Genomic DNA, 22,245 nt, shown 5'->3' with positions numbered 1-22,245 from the left:
TGATGAAAAATCTGAAAGTGAAATCAAGAAAACACTCCCATTTACCACTGCAACAAAAAGAATAAAATATCTACAAATAAACCTACCTAAGGAGACAAAAGACCTATATGCAGAAAATTATAAGACACTGATGAAAGAAATTAAAGATGATACAAATATATGGAGAGATATACCGTGGTCTTCGATTAGAAGAATCAACATTGTGAAAATGACTCTACTACCCAAAGCAATCTATAGATTCAATGCAATCCCTATCAAACTACCACTGGCATTTTTCAAAGAACTAGAACAAAAAATTTCACAATTTGTATGGAAACACAAAAGACCCCGAATAGCCAAAGCAACCTTGAGAACGAAAAACGAAGCTGGAGGAATCAGGCTCCCTGACTTCAGACTATACTACAAAGCTACAGTTATCAAGACGGTATGGTACTGGCACAAAAACAGAAAGAGAGATCAATGGAACAGGATAGAAAGCCCAGAGATAAACCCACACAAATACGGTCATCTTATCTTTGATAAAGGAGGCAGGAATGTACAGTGGAGGGAGGACAGCCTCTTCAATAAGTGGTCCTGGGAAAACTGGACAGGTACATGTAAAAGTATGAGATTAGATCACTCCCTAACACCGTACACAAAAATAAGCTCAAAATGGATTAAAGACATAAATATGACGTTAGAAACTATCAAACTCTTAGAGGAAAACATAGGCAGAACACTCTATGACATAAATGACAGCAAGATCCTTTTTGACCCACCTCCTAGAGAAATGGAAATAAAAACAAAAATAAACAAATGGGACCTAATGAAACTTCAAAGCTTTTGCACAGCAAAGGAAACCATAAACAAGACCAAAAGACAACCCTCAGAATGGGAGAAAATATTTCAAATGAAGCAAGTGACAAAGGATTAATCTCCAAAATTTATAAGCAGCTCATGCAGCTCAATAACAAGAAAACAAACAACCCAATCCAAAAATGTGCAGAGCTAAATAGACATTTCTCCAAAGAAGATATACAGACTGCCAAAAAACACATGAAAGAATGCTCAACTTCATTAATCATTAGAAAAATGCACATCAAAACTGCAATGAGATACCATCTCACACCAGTCAGAACAGCCATCATCAAAAAATCTCGAAACAATAAATGCTGGAGAGGGTGTCGAGAAAGGAAACACTCTTGCACTGCTGGTGGGAATGTGAATTGGTTCAGCCACTATGGAGAACAGTATGGAGGTTCCTTAAAAAGCTACAAACAGAACTACCATATGACCCAGCAATCCTACTACTGGGCATATACCCTGAGAAAACCATAATTCAAAAAGAGTCATGTACCAAAATGTTCATTGCAGCTCTATTTACAATAGCCCAGAGATGGAAACAACCTAATTGCCCATCATCGGATGAATGGATAAAGAAGACGTGGCACATATATACAATGGAATATTACTCAGCCATAAAAAGAAACGAAATTGAGTTATTTGTAATGAGGCGGATGGACCTAGAGTCTGTCATACAGAGTGAAGTAGGTCAGAAAGAGAAAGACATATACCATATGCTAACACATACATATGGAATTTAAGGGGAAAAAATGTCATGAAGAACGTAGGGGTAAGACAGGAATAAAGACACAGACCTACTGGAGAATGGACTTGAGGATATGGGGAGGGGGAAGGGTGAGCTGTGACAGGGCGAGAGAGAGGCATGGACATATATACACTACCAAACGTAAAATAGATAGCTAGTGGGAAGCAGCTGCATGGCACAGGGAGATCGGCTCCGTGCTTTGCGACCGCCTGGAGGGGTGAGATAGGGAGGGTGGGAGGGAGGGAGATGCAAGAGGCAAGAGATATGGGAACATATGTATATGTATAACTGGTTCACTTTGTTATAAAGCAGAAACTCACACACCATTGTAAAGCAATTATATTCCAATAAAGATGTAAAAATATTAATAAAAAAATAAAATAAACAAATGGGACCTAATGAAACTTAAAAGCTTTTGCACAGCAAAGGAAACCATGAACAAGATGAAAAGACTACCCTCAGAGTGGGAGAAAATATTTGCAAACAAATCAGCAGACAAAGGATTAATCTCCAAAATATATAAACATCTCATGCAGCTCAATATTAAAAAAAAAAAAGACCCAATCAAAAAATGGGAAGAAGACCTAAATAGACATTTCTCCAAAGAAGACATACAGATGGCCAAGGAGCACATGAAAAGCTGCTCAACATCACTAATTATTAGAGAAATGCAAACTACAGTGAGGTATCACCTCACACCAGTTAGAATGGGCATCATCAGAAAACCTAAAAACAGCAATTGCTGGAGAGGGTGTGGAGAAAAGGGAACCTTCTTGCACTGTTGGTGGGAATGTAAATTGATGCAGCCACTATGGAGAACAGTATGGAGGTTCCTTAAAAAACTAAGAATAGAATTACCATCTGACCCAGCAATCCCACTACTGGCCATATACCCAAAGAAAACCATAATTCAAAAAGACACATGCACCCCAATGTTCATTGCAGCACTATTTACAATAGCCAGAACACGGAAGCAACCTAAATGCCCATTGACAGACGAATGGATAAAGAAGATGTGGTACATATATACAATGGAATATTACTCAGCCATAAAAAGGAACGAAATTGGGTCATTTGTTGAGACGTGGATGGATCTAGAGCCTGTCATACAAAGTGAAGTCAGAAAGAGAAAAGAAATATCGTATATTAACGCATATATGTGGAACCTAGAAAAACGGTACAGATGAACCGGTTTGCAGGGCAGAAATTGAGACACAGATATAGAGAACAAATGTATGCACACCAAGGGGGGAAAGCAGCGGGGGGTGGGGGTGGTGGCGGGATGAACTGGCGGATTGGGATTGACATGTATACACTGATGTGGATAAAGCTGATGACTAATCAGAACCTGGTGTATAAAAAAAATTATGTATATATATATATATAGAGAGAGAGAGAGAGAGAGAGAAAGAGAGAGAGAGAGAGAGAGAGAGAGAGAGAGGGAGAGAGAGAGGGAGAGTAAGAAAAATAAAAAAGACTACAAAACATCTGTTAGGCTCCTTACAATTCTAGGTATGTATGAACTGCATAATGAAACTGAAAAGTCTTTCTTAAGATTTAAATTTTCTATCTTTGAAAAATCAAATTAATAGTTACCAAATAATCACTATTGGTAAATGATGGAGGAGAAACTATATTTTATTCTGAAATAATGTTGATGGTTTTATAATTGGTTAATATTATCATGTACATATGTTATTCTCTAAAACTTACCCAGATCACTTGATTTCTTCTGAAGCTCGATGGTAAGTACTTTCAATTGATCTTCACTTCTTTCCAACCTTGTGAAATATATTAGTTCATAATGTAAAATATTCTTTTAGTCAGAATTCATCTAGTAACTAAAACTGGTGCAATTTAGCAACAGTATATCTTTTCATAGATTCACTCATTCAATTATTACACATTTCTTGACAACCTACTTTGTGTCAGATAGTGTAACATTTCAAAACAAGATATTACTATTATACATACATAGTTGTGTATTAATTACATCTACATAAACCCTCAAACTTATTGTCATGATTTAGCTCTTAGCTATTGATGATAATCAAATTAATGCATCCTAGAACTTTGAAAGAGATTGAGTACATAACTACTATTATACTGAATTCTGCCTTAGGAACAATATATGAGAATTACCCAATTCACTTAACTCCACTGGCTTTCCATTTCCTCATCTATAAAACTGAGGTAATTGGAACAGATGACATCCAAAGTCACTTAAAATTTGAAAATCACCTGGATAGGTCAATCAAGAATATACAAGATTAGCTGAGCTAGAATATCTAGTTTTCCTTCCTTCACTATACACAAGCAGTAGAGAAGAAACTCTACTAGGCCCAGGTCATGACTTCAGAGAGAAGCTTATTCCTCTCTTTCATCTTCCAGACTTAATTAACCCTTATACTAATGGGACAAAAATAATTACCTAGGCCTCATAACACAACTTCATATAAACATTTCCTTAATACAAAGTACTGGAAAACAGATGAAGTTTTTAACTCAAGTTTTAGAAAAACTATTTAGATGAAATGCAGATGAATATTTTATATATACCTAACCATATTCATTAATCCATTGATTTATTAAAAATGTTTGAGTACCTACTCTGTACCAGGCTAGTTGCTAAATTTATAAATCACAAAGAAGGTTACAGACCCCAGTAAAAACAAACCAACAACCTAGGAAGTTATTTCTATTTAATAACCCCCAGTTAATTAAATATGTGATATCACTGCATCAGCCCTTATGAGCTTGTCTATATTGCTTAACTCTATGAAAAGCATGCATGGGAACTATCCTAGAGAATACCTGCTATCTTTTCCTGGGATACCTGCCTACCCAATACAAACTCTTAAAATGTGTTCCCACTTTATATATAAAAAAGAGACTTGGTTATAGTTGTTATAGGAATTACAAGCCAGTTGTCAATGAATAGAAAATGGCACTGAATATTAGAAGTAAATTGCTTTTATTCAGTTAAATAAGAAGTATTTTTACCTTTGCTGTTCTGTTGTCAATAATTCTTTCAAGTTGCAGGTAGTAGTTTTAAGTTCAGTAACCACAAATGAATGGGCAGCTTTAGCTTCATTAAATTCTTCCATTTGCGCTTCTTTTTCTCTAGTGAGCTGATATATTTTTTTTGTTGCTATTTGTAAATCTTCCTCTAAAGCCTTTTGAGTACTCTAAATGAAATAAAGTACAAAAAAAAAACCCTATGAACCAAGGGCCTTAAGAAAAAAGGCTGAATTCATCTGCTTTCTGTAATTCACTGCCTCTCCCTCCCTCTCTCCTTATCCCTTCACCCCTCCTCTACTCCACCCTGGCCAATCTGGAGTGCCGCACCCACTACTCTTATTTCAATTCACCATTCCTCCAAAGCCCACCTATACTCCCAATCCCTCCATGGAGTCTTCCTAACCAATCCAGCCCATAATGTTCTTTCAATTCTTAGAAACATTGTAGAATTTTTGCCTGAATCATGTTGGTACCTAGCATAGTCTTGTATCTGTTATACTTTTGATGTGTTTTTATCAAATGTCTCTAAACTATAAGCATTTGCAGACAGAGATTGTATCTTCTCTGTTTGAAGCTTCAGGTCCTTGTACATAGTATTAGCATTCAGTAAATATTTGTTGACTGACTGATGGTGTGAGAATTATCACACACTAATCAGTTTTTAAATCATACCACACTTCTTTGCAAAGACATTTTAATATCTTCTAGTTCTGATGTCAAATGATCCTTCTTCTCATTTGATTCTTTTAAGCTTTCATTCTGTAATTCTAAAAAAGAAAGTTGTAGATAGGTAATACTTAATAAAAAATACATACCAAGAAAACAAATTATTTGTAACAATTACTTTTTCCTCTATTACATACTCCAAAATGAGAGAGAATTATGCATATACAGATGCACTGATATCATCACCTTTTACTGATCTTTCAAGATTGTTATTGCCCAAGGAGTCAAAGGTGAATATATAGGGACATTTTGTGCTACATTTTTTAGTACTAGCTAAGCATTAGAAACAACCTAAATATCCAAAAGGAGACATTAAATTATGGTGATACAATGGTATATCATGTAGCCAGCCACTGTAAATGATGATATAGATGTTTATTTATTTATTACTAATTTGAATATTCATAAAAACCATAGAATAAAAAGGGCAACTTAAAAACAGTATTTATATAAATAGTACATGTGAAAGGAAAGAATACACATAAAAATCTCAAAAGTAATTTGTCTCCTAATGGTGAAATTATTCATGATTTTCATTATTCCCGATCTTGATTTTTATATTTTTCTAAATAATTGCATTTACTTATTTAAATATTATGAAAAAAATACTGACTCCACTTGATAGCTAAATATTTACTAAATCCTAAGTGCCAGGTGCTAGTTTATATGCTTTACACATATGCAGTCACTTTTCAACCTCATAAAAAACACTAAGGGAAAACAGTTCATGCCCGTCTCTGGGTTCAAATTATTCTATTTCCTTTTACTAGCTACCTACACTTGGGCATGATACTTAACCAATCTCTCTCTACTTTTCCCACATGTAAAATGATAGTTATTCATATCTTGAAGAGTTCCTGTTAGGATTACACACGATAATGCAACTTAAAACATCTAACCACAGTGTTTTCTAGCATATAGTCAACAAATGTTAAATACTATTATGATGATGGTAATGATGGTATAGTGTATACAGAAACTGGACCTTAAAATTCAAGGTATTTACAGTACAACTGGGCAGGCAGACAAATAATCAAAGATAAGTGCTGATGGGTAGTCACTAGAAATTCTGGGAATATATCAATACATAGAGGGGACACCAAAGCTTAATAGGACCAGTAACAGTTAGAGGTAAGGGGAGACAGACATAGAGAGGGAAAGTTCCAGAAAATGACAACTGGGTTGAAACATTTGAAAGCCAGTAACAATTAACAAGAGTAATGGGAGTTGGGAGAAAATCACAAGAGATGTGAAAGAGCATATACAAAGGCAAAAATGGAAGAGACAGGATGACACATTCTGCAATCTAAAGGAAATATATTTCAATAGCATGAAACTTAAAGTATGAGGGAGAAATCATAGCAGATATGATTGGAAAAATAATGACAAAATCATAACAGGATTCATATAACTTGCTCAGAGGTGTACGCTTCCTAAGTCATGAAAAACAATGAAGGATGTTAAACAACAGAATAATGTTCCAGGTTTATATTTTTTTTAAATTCCAATCTCAAAATCTGTGTAGAAATGAAGGGGCTAGTGCTCCAACTCTCAGAAAAAAATAGGAAAAGTAGATCTGGAAAGGGGGCAATGATAACTAAAGGTTGTCTATTATCATACTATTTATAATGGTCTGTCAATAAGTGTCTCCTCTGAGAAATCATAATCACAAACTAGTACTTAGGCATGTGTGGGAACAGAATATATGCTGCTTGAATATCCTAAAAAGCTCCAAGCCAAAACTTAGTTTGAAGTTCCCCTAAGTTCCCCCAGGATTCCAGAAGCTGCAAATGTAAATTTCCTCTGTAAAAATATACTTCCAGTTCAGGCCTTAAAGAATTTCCACAGCTGAAATTACATGACCTCGCAATCAAAATTCACAAGAGTAAACAAAGCACTACGAGCAAAGTCAGTAGAATGAACAATAGACAGACTTTGACCTGACTGTAAGATTTCAGATGTTAGAATTACTGGCTGTAGAATTTAAAAAATAAGTATTATATCATTTTTAAAAACTAAAAGAAGGAACTTCCCTGTCAGTCCAGTGGTTAAGACTCCACGCTTCCAATGCAGGGGGCACGGGTTTGATCCCTGGTCGGGGAACTAAGATCCCACATGCCGTGGGGTGCAGACAAAAATTTAAAAAAAACAAAAATACTAAAACAAATAAGGGGACTTCCCTGGTGGCGCAGTGGTTGAGAGTCCGCCTGCCGATGCAGGGGACACGGGTTCGTGCCCCGGTCCGGGAAGATCCCACACACCATGGAGCGGCTGGGCCTGTGAGCCATGGCCACTGAGCCTGCACGTCCAGAGCCTGTGCTCCACAACGGGAGAGGCCACAACAGTGAGAGGCCCGCGAACCACAAAAATAAATAGAGAAAGAAAAAGAAAGAAAGAAAGAAAGGAAGGAAGGAAGGAAGGAAGGAAGGAAGGAAGGAAGGAAGGAAGGAAGGAAGAGAGAGAGAAAGAGAGAGAGAAAGAGAGAGAGAAAGAGAGAGAGAAAGAGAGAGAGAAAGAGAGAGAGAAAGAGAGAAAGAAAGAGAGAAAGAAAGAAAGAAAGAAAGAAAAGAAAAGAAAAGAAATAAGGAAGATGTCCTAAAACTATCTAGAAATGACATATAAAATTGAAACTGACAATTTCACTGGGGTAATAGTGAGGTATGTCATTCAAACAAACATTCCTCTAAAAAGGAATAAAAATTCAGGATCAAATATTAAGAACATTAAAATCACTAAACTGCCAACAAAATAATAAGAAATTACCAGGCACAAAGTGAAGGGAAAATAGAAACTTAGAGAAGTAAGATAAGTACAAAACCTGCTTTTGCCTCAGGGGAATTTGCAGGTCTTGGCAAAGCTGGACTTTTGATTTGAAATTATGATGAAATGAGAAAAAGAAATATGAAAATCCAAAGACTATATAAGGTAAGAAGCCCAAGAATTAAACCTTTGTACAATAAGATAGAACAATCATTATATGTGGAGGGAGCAAAAGTAAACAAACTCTCAAGCAAATCTACAGCACAGGTTCACATCACCTGAGTGGTCCAGTTAATCCCAAGCCATGAAACGGACTTAAGGTGGGTAGAGCCACCATGCACATGGTAAAAGTAAATAGGAATCCTCCAAAGAGGAAGTTAAATTACTTACATACTAGGCAAGGCTTACAATACTTACAAATTTTTTCAAGAAAAATAATAAACATGTAGTCAAAGACAACAAGGCACCCAATAAAACAAGGCTAAATAAATAAAACAAAATCTGGGCTAAAATATATCAGAAACAAAAGACAGTATGAGGCCCACAAACATTTAAGATAAAGAATTATCAGAAAGAAACTATAAAATAGCTATTCTTAGTATATTTAAAGAATAAAAACCTTGAAAATAATAAGAAACAGAAAATTATATAAAGTAGAATAGCAGATTTGAAAAATAAGTAAGAATAACATCTTAAACATCTTAAAACTGAAAATAAAATTGGAAGAGTTCATAGTGGGTGAGAAACAAATGAAGAGAGAATTAGTGAATGACAAGATAGGTGAAAAGAAATCGTCAAGAATAAGGCACAGAAAAGCAAAACTGTGAAAAGATGGAAAAGAAATTAAGAGTCACAGAAGATAGAGAAAATTAACATGATTTTTATTCAAAGTTCCAGAATGAGAGGAAACAGAGAATAGAGCAAGTATAATGTTTGAAGGAAAGCAATAATAAAGGACATTAATTTACAGATTCAAGAAGCTGTAAAATAAGATTAAGCATATATCTTAACATATCATACTGAAAATGCTAAAATATCAAAGGCAAAGAAAATCTAAAAAGCCACAATAGAGGGAAAAGCTAACTTATATTCAAAGGTTCAACAGTTAGGTTGAAAAATGACACAAAGGAAGCCAAAAGAAAGCAAGATGCTACCTTCAGTGTTCTAAAACATATAGTTTTAACATATAGTGTGCCAACTAGAAATACATATCAAACAAAAAAATCCTTTCCAGATGAGAATGGATAAACAAACGTTCAGACAAAATCATCACAAGAATATGCTCACTAAAGCATATTCTAAGTATTACTCTTCAAGGTGGAAAGAATATGATCCAAACAAAAGATCTGAGAATTAAGAGGAGGGATCAAAATCAAAATGGCAGAGTAGGAGGACACGAAACTCACCTCCCCACGAGGAACACATCAAAAATACATTTATACGTGGAACAATTCTCACTGAAAACTAACTGAAGAATGTCAGAAAAACTCTTGTACATCCAAGGCTGTAAGAAAGATCCACATGGAATCCAGTAGAAAGGAAAGAGAAGCAATCAGATCGGGACCTGTGCCCCTGTGAAGAGACACCGAAAAGGAGGGGAATCCTCCTTGGGGAGAGAGCAGTTCAAACCACGTATTGGGCACCTCAGCTCTCAGGTCCAAAAGTGGGAAGACAAGTCCCCTAAGCTGGTTAGAAAACCAGTGAGACTAACAAGGGGGCTGTAAGAAACCTAAACTCAACTTGTGAAGAACTGCAACACTTGCTTACTCCTGAAACAAGGCAGAGAAAGCAAACTGAAACTGCACTGTACTCTGTCCCATTTCCCACAACTTCCACAGTGTGCTACCCAGCCTGAGCCAAGTGCCTGCTCAGGCTTTGCTTGCTTTGCCCGCAACTCCACACTAGGTAAAGGGCTGCTGTGGCTGACCGGAGTGCTCAATTGTGAGGGACTATGCCAGCCCAAACACAAAACAGCATCTGAATAGGGAGGAGCATCCATTATCAGCACTTAAAGCAACAGTACATCAGAAGCGGTCCCAGGCTCTGACTACAGCTGACACCACCACAGCCTGCACCCAGACCCACACAGAGCACCCACACCAGCCCTGCCTACTCTGCAGTCCAACTCCAAACTAGGGTGAGGGTTGCAAAGGCATTTTAGTCCCATCTGAATGGGGCAGGGACAGCTATTAATGGTGCTTACAGATGCAGCACATAAGCAGTCCAGACTCTGACTGTGACCAGGGATGCCACAGACCATACCCAGACCGACGCCGAGCACCTGCACTGGCCCCTCTTGCTCCAGCACTGCTCTGCATGGGGTAAGGGTGCCAGTGCTGTGAGGGAAGAGCACACACTTAGAAGGAACAAAGACAGATCAGACTAAACCCTTAGGCTTTCTCCTTGAGCAACTTGAGACCTGACCCTGCCCCCAGTAGGCTGGTGTTGGCCACTTAGAAAAGAAACCCCAGCTCACAACTGGCTCTGGCTCTAGTCCCTCCATCTCCAGCCCAACCTCTTACCAAGGTGATAGCTGCCAGCACATGCTGGGAAAAAACACGACTCACATCAGATCCCACTCTCCCACCACAACCAATGGGCACACTCAGACTCTCCCATACAAGAATACCCCTTCAGGACCTCAATGGGTAACTTTTTCACCTAATTTCATCAAAACAGAGAAAGTTAAGCAAAATGAGAAGACAGATGAATTTCTTTCAATCAACAGAACAAGAGAAAAACCCTAAAAACAACTGTTGAAACTAATAAATAATTTACCAAATAAAGAGTTTAAACCATTAGTAATAAGAATGCTACCTGAATTAGAGAAAAGAACAGATGAACACAGCGAGAATTTTAACAAGAAACAAGAATATATAAAAAAGAAACAGTAAGAACTAAATAATACAATAATTAAATGAAAAACACACTACAGGGAATTAACAAGTGACTAAGTGATATAGAAGAATGCATAAATGATCTGAAAGATAGAAAAATGTAAATCGCCCAATCAGCAAAAATATTTTCCAGCAAAAATGCCAAAAAAGTCCTAAAAATAACATTAATCAAACAATATGTAAAATTGAATAAAATAACATAAAAATAATAATAAAAGTAGATTCATAACCAGGGATAAAAAGTTAATATTAGAAAATTAGGTTTAACATTAGAAAATAATCACTAATAAATTAAAGGAAAAAAACATATGACAATCTCAATATATGCCAAAAAAAAGCACATTTGATAAGTCAATATCCATTATAAAACTCTTTGACAGTAATTCTCTTCCAGAAAGCAGGGATGCAATAATAAATAATTGCATTCCCCATAATTAACTTTGTGCCTGACACAGAATAGAAAGGAGGTTAATAAAAGTTGAACAGATGAAAGAATGAGTAATTGTTTGAAAGTGGTAATATACATCCAAAAGAAAGTTTCCAACTGCCTTCCAACTGCATTATACATGGAATGTAGGACAATGTGCCGCTTCCATTCAAAAGGATAGCAGAGGAAGTAGAGACTTCAAATTTGTTAAAGCCAGAAGGTAAAGAAAACTTTCATTAATAGGTTTTGAGGGAAAAAAATTTTTATATGCTACATAAGAAGAGCAAGGGTTTCAAAGACAAAGTTTGGAAAGTAGAGGAACAATAGGAGGTTAAGACAGGGAGAAAAGCCAACGTTGATAAGAGAATGAAAAAAGGTAATGGGTTTTAACCAAGGATGACTGATATGTGGCCTCATGAAAAAACCCAAACCCTCTCCAAACAGCATCCTATTTCAAAGTATAGTACTCTTAATACACAGAAAGAAAATAATCAAAATTTTCTCCCCTTAAATTTATTTCTTAAATCTCTGATCACTGATACTCTTTAGCAGGCAACAAGTATTGGCAAGAGACAAAAATTAGGTAATAGCAAGAAAATATTAAAAATTAGCTGATCATAATTCATTTAAATGGATAGTTCCAGGCAGAATGAAGTAGTCTGTAACAGAACAACTCTCATGCTGAAAATAACTAGAAAACACGAAACAAACCAAAACAGAAAGGACAAAAGAGGCTAAGATTCCTAAGAAAGAACTCCTGATAACTGAACTGACAAAGTGCAGCTGACATCTGCTGATTCTGGGTATGAGCAAGAGGTCTAAATGCTGCCTTGGTCCCAGCAGAGGGCCACTGCCAGGGGATAAAAAAAAGAGCATAGTTTTATTGGGTCTCAAAGAGCTGAAGAAACAAAACTGAAGACTCAAAAAACCTCATAAACTTGACTATTTCCCTTCATTCAGCTCAGCCTCTAATTGCATTATAGTAGTTAGCCCACCACACTCCCAATTTCTCTCTAGCAAACAGAAGACAATATCTCCAGAGCCTCTAACTTTTCTTATAACAATGTATGGAATTCAATCAAAAAATTACTGGGCACACCAAAAGATAAGGACAAATCACTAAAAAGTAAGACTGTAAAGGAATAGAAAGTAGAATGGGCTGAGGGGAGGAAGGAAGGGGAGTTACTGGTTAATGGGTACAGAGTTTCAGTTTTGCAACATGAAAAGAGTTGCAAGAGTTCTGGAGATAAATACTAGTGATGACTACATAACAGTGTGAATGTATCTACACCACTGAGCTGTACACTTAAAAATGATTAAGATGGTAAGTTTTATGTTATATGTATTTTATCACATTTTTTAAAAAGAAACAGACCAACAGGTAAGCCAGATATTGAAATAAAAAGAAAATAGCTATAAAATATCAATGATTAATATATTCAAAAAGGATGAAATGTCATTTTTAAAAGAGGAGAATTAACCGGAGAATTGGAATCTTAAGAAAAATAATTGAGTGGAAATTTAGAAGGAAAAAATATGATTAAAGTTAAGAATTCAGTAAATGAGTTTAAAACCAAATTAGACACAGCAGAAGGCAGGGTTAGGTAACAGGTCAATAGAAGATCTCTAAATTGAAACAAAGAGAAAAACAAATGGAAGATACATACATATGGGAAACAATGAAAAGTAACTTAAATGAATATATTTCAGTGGTTATGAGTTTGCAGAATCACATTGTATTAGTTATTTATTACCAATAAGTTGTTTCCAGTTTATATAAGATTAAACATTCATTCATCCTAACACGTATTAAACTCCTATTATATATACATAGCAATATGCTGGGCACTAGAGTGACAAAGATATTTAGTGAGACAGAGTGCCTGCCCTCAAGACACTCATGGTCACAGGAGACACACAAGTAATGCTTAAGCCACTCTTAACAATAAGGAGTTCACTAGAATTTAGCCAGTAAATTTGGAGAGGAGGTAGGAGGTTCATTTTGGACAGAGTAAGTAGCCAAAAGCATGATGGTGAGATAGGAAGAACATAAAAGGTAAGGAAGTTAAACAATTTCAGTATATCTGGAGTATAGGATATAGTAGTGACCGTAAGATGAAAGGAGCAGGCATAGGTTAGCAGGAACTAGATAATTATTTGCCACATTTTTAAGAGAAAGGTGAAAAATGTCACAAGACCTCTATGATGTTCTGAAAGGGACATAGTATTTCACAAAGTATATGCCTTTCAAGTGCCTTACTAGTTGAACAAGTTTGAAAAATACTCAATAATAATATAGTCTAAACATTACATGACACTAAAGATCCTTCATAATCTGATCCAAACATTTTTTTTCCAGTCTCATTTACCTGAGTTCTTTAAGATACAGACACACCAATCAGTGTTTCAAATATACCCTAATTTTCACACTTCCATGACTTGCACAAGCCATTTCTTCTGCCTACACTCCCTCCTCCAATTCATTGTCTAGTGAACTTTTAATCATCTAAGGTTTAGTTTAACTAACAATTTTTTCTAAATGTCTTGCTCCAAGAATAATTAATAATTCCCTCCATAGTGCTCCCAGAGTATTCATTTATTTATAAGATGTTTGAGTGCCTAATATATGCCAGGCACTTGGAATGCATCAATGAACAAAAAAAGACAAAGATCCTTGTTTTCATGGAGCACCTTATTGAAACTCTGAAGAAGGTGACAGTATGAAAAGGGATAAGAGGAGCACATATACTTTGAAAAATCTTCTTAAGCGACTATTATTCCCTCCTCCAACTGTTCCAACCTAGGTGGAGAATTACAGCATTAGAAAGCATTACAAAAAAATTGTAATGAAAGCTAAATTTAAAACATAACAAGAGGAATACATAAGACATTCTTATATTTTCTTATATAAATTCTTACTTGTCTTTTCCTCTAATTGATTAACTTTATCTCTGGACTCCTCTAGCAGAAATGTTAACTCTTTCATTTTATTTTCTTTCTCAGTACTTTGGATCAATAGCAGTGATACCTAAAATGAAATATTTAAATAATACATTATAGATATGAAAAATTAGATATGACACCTTAGCATTTATCATTATCTGTGATTTTTTTATGTACTTGCTTATATGCTTTTCAGCTGTCTGTGCCTGGCATTTAGTTATGTGCCTGTACGATAAACATTTATTGGATGAAGGAATGAACAAACTAATGCAATATACCCAATATTACAGTATGCATTTTAAGATATCACTTAGAAGATTATATATTGAAATCTACTCGTTCATTTATTCCATAAATATTATTGAGCACCTAATCTGTTCCAGAAACCCTAATACGCACTGAATATACAGAGATGATGGAACCCACCTTCAAGAAACTCACAGCCTAGACCAGGAAACAAACAACTATACTTGAATATTATTAGTAATAGGACAAAAATGTTATAGGAATCAAGAAAGGAACACCTAAATCAGTCCTGGGGGAGGTAATCAAAAATTAATCCTTCTCAGAGAACTGAACTGAGTCTTGATAGACAAGTACAAATTAATCAGGCTGCAGGGGAAATGAACATTCTAGACTTGTATGAGAACACAAAGGATCAAGAGATCATGCTTCTATTCAGAGAACTGAAAATATTCAGATGGCTAGAATACAGAGTGCATGTAAAGAAAAGGTGAAAGATAAACTCATAAAGATAGATTGAAGACTTGCAGATTCAACATGGCAGAAAGACCTCTATGCCCTATTTTCATCTTCAAATCACCCAAAAAATAACCAGGAAAACAACAAAGGTGGACTTCATCTTCCATGAAACCACGAGACTTCTATAATCCAAACCACAACATGTCAAAAAGGAAAGCAGTTAGAAGGAACAGAAAAGGATTTAGTATAGAAAAGCAAGGTCAAAACTAAGAGTCTAGGGGCTTCTCTGGTGGCGCAGTGGTTAAGAATCTGCCTGCCAATGCAGAGGACAAAGGTTCGAGCCCTGGTCCGGGAAGATCCCACATGTCGCGAAGCAACTAAGCCCGTGTGCCACAGCTACAGAGCCTGCGCTCTAAAGCCTATGAGCCACAACTACTGAGCCCATGTGCCACAACTACTGAAGCCCGCGCACCTAGAGCCCATGCTCCAAAACAAGAGAAGCCACCGCAATGAGAAGCCTGTGCACTGCAACAAAGAGTTGCCCCCGCTCACCGCAACTAGAGAAAGCCCGTGCGCAGCAACGAAGACCCAACGCAGCCAAATAAATAAATAAATAAAAATAAATTAAAAAAAAAAAAAAAAACTAAGAGTCTACACAGGGAAGATTACAAATGAGAAGATAATTCAATCCCAAAGAAACAGAATGTTTCACGAATTAGAAGCAACAGACACTGTGAAAGGTAGGTATGAAACAGGAGACTAAGTCTAAGGAGACTGGAAGTCTGCAAAGAGTAGTAAGACCTCCCTAGGCCCTCTTAACCCTCCTTTCCTGGACTCTACTCCCTGAAAGCCAATGTAGTCAGAGAACTAACCTACTCCATCTTTATAAGAGACACTGGTATGATCAAACTGAAAAAAAGAATCTCTAAACCTGGGTATTCCAGGCACAGGAAGGGGTGGAGACAAAGGATATAATTGAGAGTCAGCATATGGAATGATGAGACTCAGCTTGTCCTTCCTACCCTGCCAACCCAGCCCCAAAATGCCATCAGCAAAGTTTACATTCCCAGGCAGGAATTTGGAGAACTCCAGAAAAAAAAAAAGCCTTACAAATAATGACATTTAGGAGTCCCCAACAAAAACACTAGCTGGCCACAGCATAATTTTACAGGGAACCCCCCAAATCTGTAAGCTCTGCTCATGTACCCAGGATTCCAACAAGCTTCTTAGCACTTTATTCTATTTTTGTGTTCTGTAATAATAAGCACAATTTTAAATTTTAAGAAGACCTTCTTCTTTCAGAAATCTGGTTTAAAAAATACAGTTAAAATACAGAAAAAATTGTTAACTCTTTCAAAAGATCAAAGTATAACACATAAATCAGAATTCTATCATTTAACCAGAACTTAAAGAAACTCTAAGAATCTTCTCTGTACTTTCAATTAACGTTTGCCATTATTGTTCAAGTAGATATCCTTATTATCTATAATTACAAGGTATCTGTGGCAAGTCAGATAAAAACTCAGAAAAAATTGGGGGAAGTAGAGAGATGAGGATTCCTTTCTATATTTCATTTTCCATTCTGGATTCAGAAGGCTTGAAACTGTTAAAGTTGGCATAATAATCATCTGAAATCAACATTCTTGTGACTGCAAAAGAACACAGACTCATCATTTTCAAGTCTCGCACTATGTGTCATTAATAGAAAGAAGCAAAAGAATGTTTTAGTTCCCCTTCATTGGTGTCACAAATAGTGTATTTCAAAATAAACTGCAAAATGTGGGTCGAGTGGTCAATCATCATCATCTTTATATTTTATGAGGTTTCTGTCTGAACAAAACTTCTCACAAAATAACATATTTTTACAGCAATGTCCTAAAACCCACTAATATAAATATTGTAGAAGATTCACTGATTTTAAAAAAGGACTAGCATTTAGTATGTATAAATTTGAGTCAATGGAAATTAAGGCAAATGGAAAATATATTTAAATATGTATAATATTAAAATTCTCTCAGAAATTTATCAAGCAGGCAGCAAGTACAAATTTCTCTTGAAATTTTAAGTATCTCATGAATTAGCAAGTATAAAGAATACAGAAAGTTGATTTTTAAAAAGCACCTGCTTTTCCTTGTTATTTACTTCCTTCTTGTATTGTTCATCAAGATGTTGGATTTTTTCATAATCTTCCTTTACTTTAAAAATAAAACAAATACACTTTAATATCTTCACATAATTGTATAACAAACAAAATTTTAAGTTTCTGATATTTTATTTCACTTCCTTATTTATCTAGATATTAAACCCCAAAGGTTTCTAACAAGTTAAAACTGCTATTTTCTTGCTGCTAACTTTCTGTTTAGTAAAATAAAGAATTTAAATAATATCAAAGTTACAATAACTTTTAAAAATTCTATCATTCTTATAATAGCAGATATATAAAAGTTTTTTCTTTATAACACACTAGTCTGAAATAACAGATTTTAAATGTATATGTATATTATTATTTTAACGTGCAACTTGACCAAGAAATGTAAAAATAAGACCAAATCACACTTCAAATCACCAAATCACACCATTATACAAACCATAATTTGATTTCAGGGAAAATGTAGCTTTTGAAGCCAAAAGGTTATTTTTAACATATACCAATTTCCTGCCACATTCCACAAGATTTTGAGGGGCTTATAAAACCATATACAATACAGAAATTTTCAATAGTTTAGGCATCAAGCTGAAGGTATGAAAACATTAGCAGAATCTAATAAACAGCAAAAGAGTAATATAAAAAATAAGGATTCCTACCCTTAAAATGGATTTCCAGTCTGGAATTCTCAGCTTGCACACGAAGTTCCTCAAAAGCTATTATCATTTTCTGAAATACATTTAACTTTTAAGAATCATACTTAGACTTTTTAAATAGCTTTCCTCAAACAATGAAAATAATAAATTTGTATCATCTGATCATTATACTTAAAACTATACAACTTTGAATAATGAAAATTCTATAACTTTTAACAATTAAATAAATTTACTAAAATATTAAGAGTGCCTATTAAGGTAGCTTCCCAGGTATTTGAAGGCACTGAAGACAGGTTATATATCACTGAACAGCAAAAAAACAATTGTTGGTACTCTAGTCATTTACTTAATAGCCCATACCAAAATCTGTAATTTTCTATTGATTTTTGCTTATGTATTTCTGTCTTCACTAAAGTGTAACCTCTGTGAGGTCTCTCCCCATAAGAGTTCAAATTATACTTCTATTACCTGGCAGCATGAGTTCATTCACATTCAACAAATCCTGATTTGTAAAATTGGATGAATTCATTTATTCATTTAATAAATAGTTACTGAGTGTCAATTATGTGCCAGGCACTGTTTTAAGCACTTAGGATATAAGACAAAGTCCTTACCCTATTGGAACTAACTTATATTTCAGTGTAAGAAAGAATATATACACACACAAATACACACACACATACACACACACACGTGTATATCAAATAAATATCATGTAGTTTTAAGTGCTCTTCAGAAAAGTTAGACAAGGTGAGGAGATAGAGGATAATTGAACAGAAAGACATTTTAGGTAAAGTAGTAAAGGGGATAATAAAAAAAGCAGAATGAAGCTTATGAGTTTGCATAAGATCTTGGATACAGAAGTTCTAGATAGAAGGAACAAATTCAAAGAAGCAAGATCAGAAAGAGCTTAGCAAGTTTGAGAAACAAAAAAGGAACAACTATAGAAGAGAAGCAAAGTGGAAAATGATAGGGGATGGGGTAAAAAAGGTAAACAGGCAACAGACAGATTGATAATACTGGCATGTTTTTCAAATTAATGGTTAAGTGTCACAATGTGCTAGTCTCTGACACAGAGTTAATATCTAATAAATTAAGTTAAATGGTGTCACTAACATGTAAATTCAAAAAATATTAAAAAACAGAACATTAATACTCATGGTATATATAGAACCCTGGGAATTTTATTGGATATAATCATATATCAAAAGATAAATAATAATCCCTTTAGCAAGAACAATTGTTCATATCTTTGTAGCTATCACTATAATTTGCTTAGAAATGCCTCTGTTTAAAATATTCAAATTTTCAATACCACTTACCTCAATGTTACTATTTAGGTCCACATAAACTTGCCTAGTTTCTTCCCGCTCATATTCATCTATTATAAATATAAAATTTTCAAAAGTAAATTTGAAAACAATTACAATTCCAATAAGATAATACTCAAATGTCTCCGGTAAACATTAAAATATTTAAAAATCTGTGTTAGTAAAGGGCACTGGTATATCTTTTGAGTCTTTTAAAGTAGTATCAAAAGCAGCTTCATAGTAAGGTATGGTCATACTTCATGACATCAACCTCAAAAGCTAGGTGCTGTTCAATTATCTCTAATTTCCTTTTATAGAATTACTACTATTCATTAATTTATTCAAACTTTGTAAAATATATTTACAGTTTTAGACTTTACAATAAGTAGGGATTTAACCACTAGTCTATGAAGTATTTTTCCTTTGTATATTTAAGATTCTTGAAGTACATGTGAAAGGCAAAGCTCACTCTTGTTTCTGCTCTATCTCTGAAGAGGCAGGAAAGAAGATAAATCTCAAGACCAGAGGAACAAGTTAAGAATAGGTGTAGCCCCAAGAACAAATCTCCTGTAACTCCTCTATAATATTTTTTAGGGTTTTCTTTTTTGGTTTTTTTTTTAACCTGAGCAATGATTCCCTCTAACTATATATTCAAGCCTTGAGTAAAGTCAGTAAAACTTAGAGTTGATAGGTGGTGCTGTAGAGAATTAAGGCACGAGGCAGGAAAAGAAATGCAGCTGTCCCATCATCATTCCCCCAGGTAAGGCCAAGCAACACAGAAACCACATTAGACTAAAGGGAGGGTATTGGTCCTATATTCTCAGTAACAAGCTGCAAAACAAGAGAACGGCAGCTACGATAGACTCAAATGTCAATGAAGAGCCAAATGAACTGACTTTAGAAGAATACAAGTATCCTAAATGCCTCAAAAATACTGAAGAGAGCTCTAGACTTATCACAGCACATGGAACAGGAGCCGTTTATTTGAATATTCAAATAAACCACTTTTATTTGAATATTAAAGGGCTGGAAAATTTAAAGAAATAGAGACAGAACACATCAGCATTTCAACAGAAAGATGGTTCATCCTTCTCACTCCATCTATTCACTCTCATATTCACTAACAAACACATTTAGCAACAAACCTTCTCTATTCCACAGAAATTATTTGCACCAAAGAACTGCATTCTATTGCCAACACCTCCAATCTTCCCGTTACCACTACCACCAGTACTTCCAAAATACCCTCCAGTCATTCTTCCAATAGGCAAGTACTGAAAAGCAAATAAATAAAACTACAAAAAAGAAAATAAATTGGTATAGATGTACTTTACAGTTGTCAGGAGCAAGTTGCTACAGGTGGCATAGAGAAGGGACTTTCGTAGCAGAGTGTTCTAATACACTGACATAATACTGTAACAGTATAAGCCTACCTTTTTGGTTTTCCTGGTATCTATCTATCTATCTATCTATCTATCTATCTATCTAAACTCCCTGGTTTTCCTGGTATCTATCTATCTATCTATCTAAACTCCCCACCCCCACCTCCTCCCTTCCCTCTCTCTCCCCTCTCCCTCCTCTCTCTCTCTCTCATACACACACACACACACACACACACACACACACACACACACTTACTTTGCCCTAATTTGGCCAACTAGATCGTGCTGCATTCATCATCTTAAATAAGAAAGGATTCAACCAAAAGCAAAGAAAATGTCTATGAGTTTCAAAAGCCCAGTGTTGGGATTAGGGGAAAGATTTAAGATATAAACAAGTAATAGATTTTCAGAATATATAAGTCAGAACAAAGCTTCCATCCTCTAGACCTAAGAAATATTTACCAGTTTGTAAGGAAGAAGCCTTTAAAAGGGGAAGCTGAGAGAGCTTATTAGATTCTGGCAGGTACTTAAGAAAGGGTTCACAAATACCATATGCTAACACATATATACGGAATCTAAGGAAAAAAAAATGTCATGAAGAACCTAGGGGTAAGACAGGAATAAAGACACAGACCTACTAGAGAATGGACTTGAGGATATGGGGAGGGGGAAGGGTAAGCTGTGACAAAGCCAGAGAGTGGCATGGACATATATACACTACCAAACGTAAAATAGATAGCCAGTGGGAAGGAGCCGCATAGCACAGGGAGATCAGCTGGGTGCTTTGTGACCACCTAGAGGGGTGGGATAGGGAGGGTGGGAGGGAGGGAGATGCAAGAGGGAAGAGATATGGGAACATATGTATATGTATAACTGATTCACTTTGTTATAAAGCAGAAACTAACACACCATTGTAAAGCAATTATACTCCAATAAAGATGTAAAAAAAAAAAAAGAAAGGGTTCTGTAGCCCTCTACCCTCACCAAGCTAAGCTTCAGGGTTGGGGAACACAGAAATCCCAGAGAGTTAGGGCCAACTAAGAGTAGAGTGGGGCTGTGCTTTTTTTTTCTTCAGTATAACTCTAGGAAGATGACAAAACCTGAGAAGAAATGCCTGTGAAATATATATAGACAGGTAAGGCCTTAAACAGCTTCACAATTTCCCTTGTTCCAACACGTTGTGCAACTGAGCATGGTGGGATAAAGCACAGAGAACCAGCATACCTGAATAGGCCCTGAGGACTGGTATGAGGAGCAGCTCACCAACTATCTATGTGGACAAATAACTGAATACCAATCGAAATGATGAAAAGTCTCAGAGGATAGATGACTGAGACACAAACGTCCCTCTCTACCACATGGTACTATATGGGCACCCCCAAATTTACATACAATCCCAGGGAAAGAAGAAAAATTCCCAAATTTACTGAGATAATTTCTTCCACACTAGCAGAATGAAGGCTTTAAGATATAAAGATATAAAAAAAGATATAAAAATATAAAAAATATAAAGATATAAAACATCTTAAAAATTAAGAATTTTTAACATTTTAAGACATAAAAATCTTGTGCATACTTGAGTTTGCTGACTAAAATCACTCAGAATCATATATTCTACAAAATTTATCAGAGTACGAGAAAACCACACAGAAGGGACAGAAAAGAGATTCAGCTACCATAAGTAGAG

At 35.4% G+C, this 22,245-nt stretch overlaps 1 protein-coding gene across 2 annotated transcripts in view; it reads right to left on the bottom strand.

Annotated features, from left to right (window-relative positions):
* The window catches only part of SYCP1 (synaptonemal complex protein 1), a 161,633-nt gene that overhangs the window by 119,753 nt on the left and 19,635 nt on the right, over positions 1–22,245 (bottom strand). For both annotated transcript variants that reach the window (XM_060006973.1, XM_060006980.1), the window contains exons 8-14: positions 19,189–19,247; positions 17,870–17,939; positions 17,186–17,259; positions 14,339–14,447; positions 5,282–5,376; positions 4,592–4,776; positions 3,302–3,369 (exon numbers count right to left, since the gene is read on the bottom strand). In XM_060006973.1, coding sequence (XP_059862956.1) covers positions 3,302–3,369; positions 4,592–4,776; positions 5,282–5,376; positions 14,339–14,447; positions 17,186–17,259; positions 17,870–17,939; positions 19,189–19,247 — 660 coding nt within the window. The remainder of the gene's footprint in view (positions 1–3,301; positions 3,370–4,591; positions 4,777–5,281; positions 5,377–14,338; positions 14,448–17,185; positions 17,260–17,869; positions 17,940–19,188; positions 19,248–22,245) is intronic.

This window comes from Delphinus delphis, chromosome 1, assembly GCF_949987515.2.
Source record: "Delphinus delphis chromosome 1, mDelDel1.2, whole genome shotgun sequence".
NCBI lineage: Eukaryota > Metazoa > Chordata > Mammalia > Artiodactyla > Delphinidae > Delphinus > Delphinus delphis.
The sequence above is the reverse complement of the archived record's forward strand: the minus strand, read 5'-3'. Positions and strand labels throughout refer to the sequence as shown.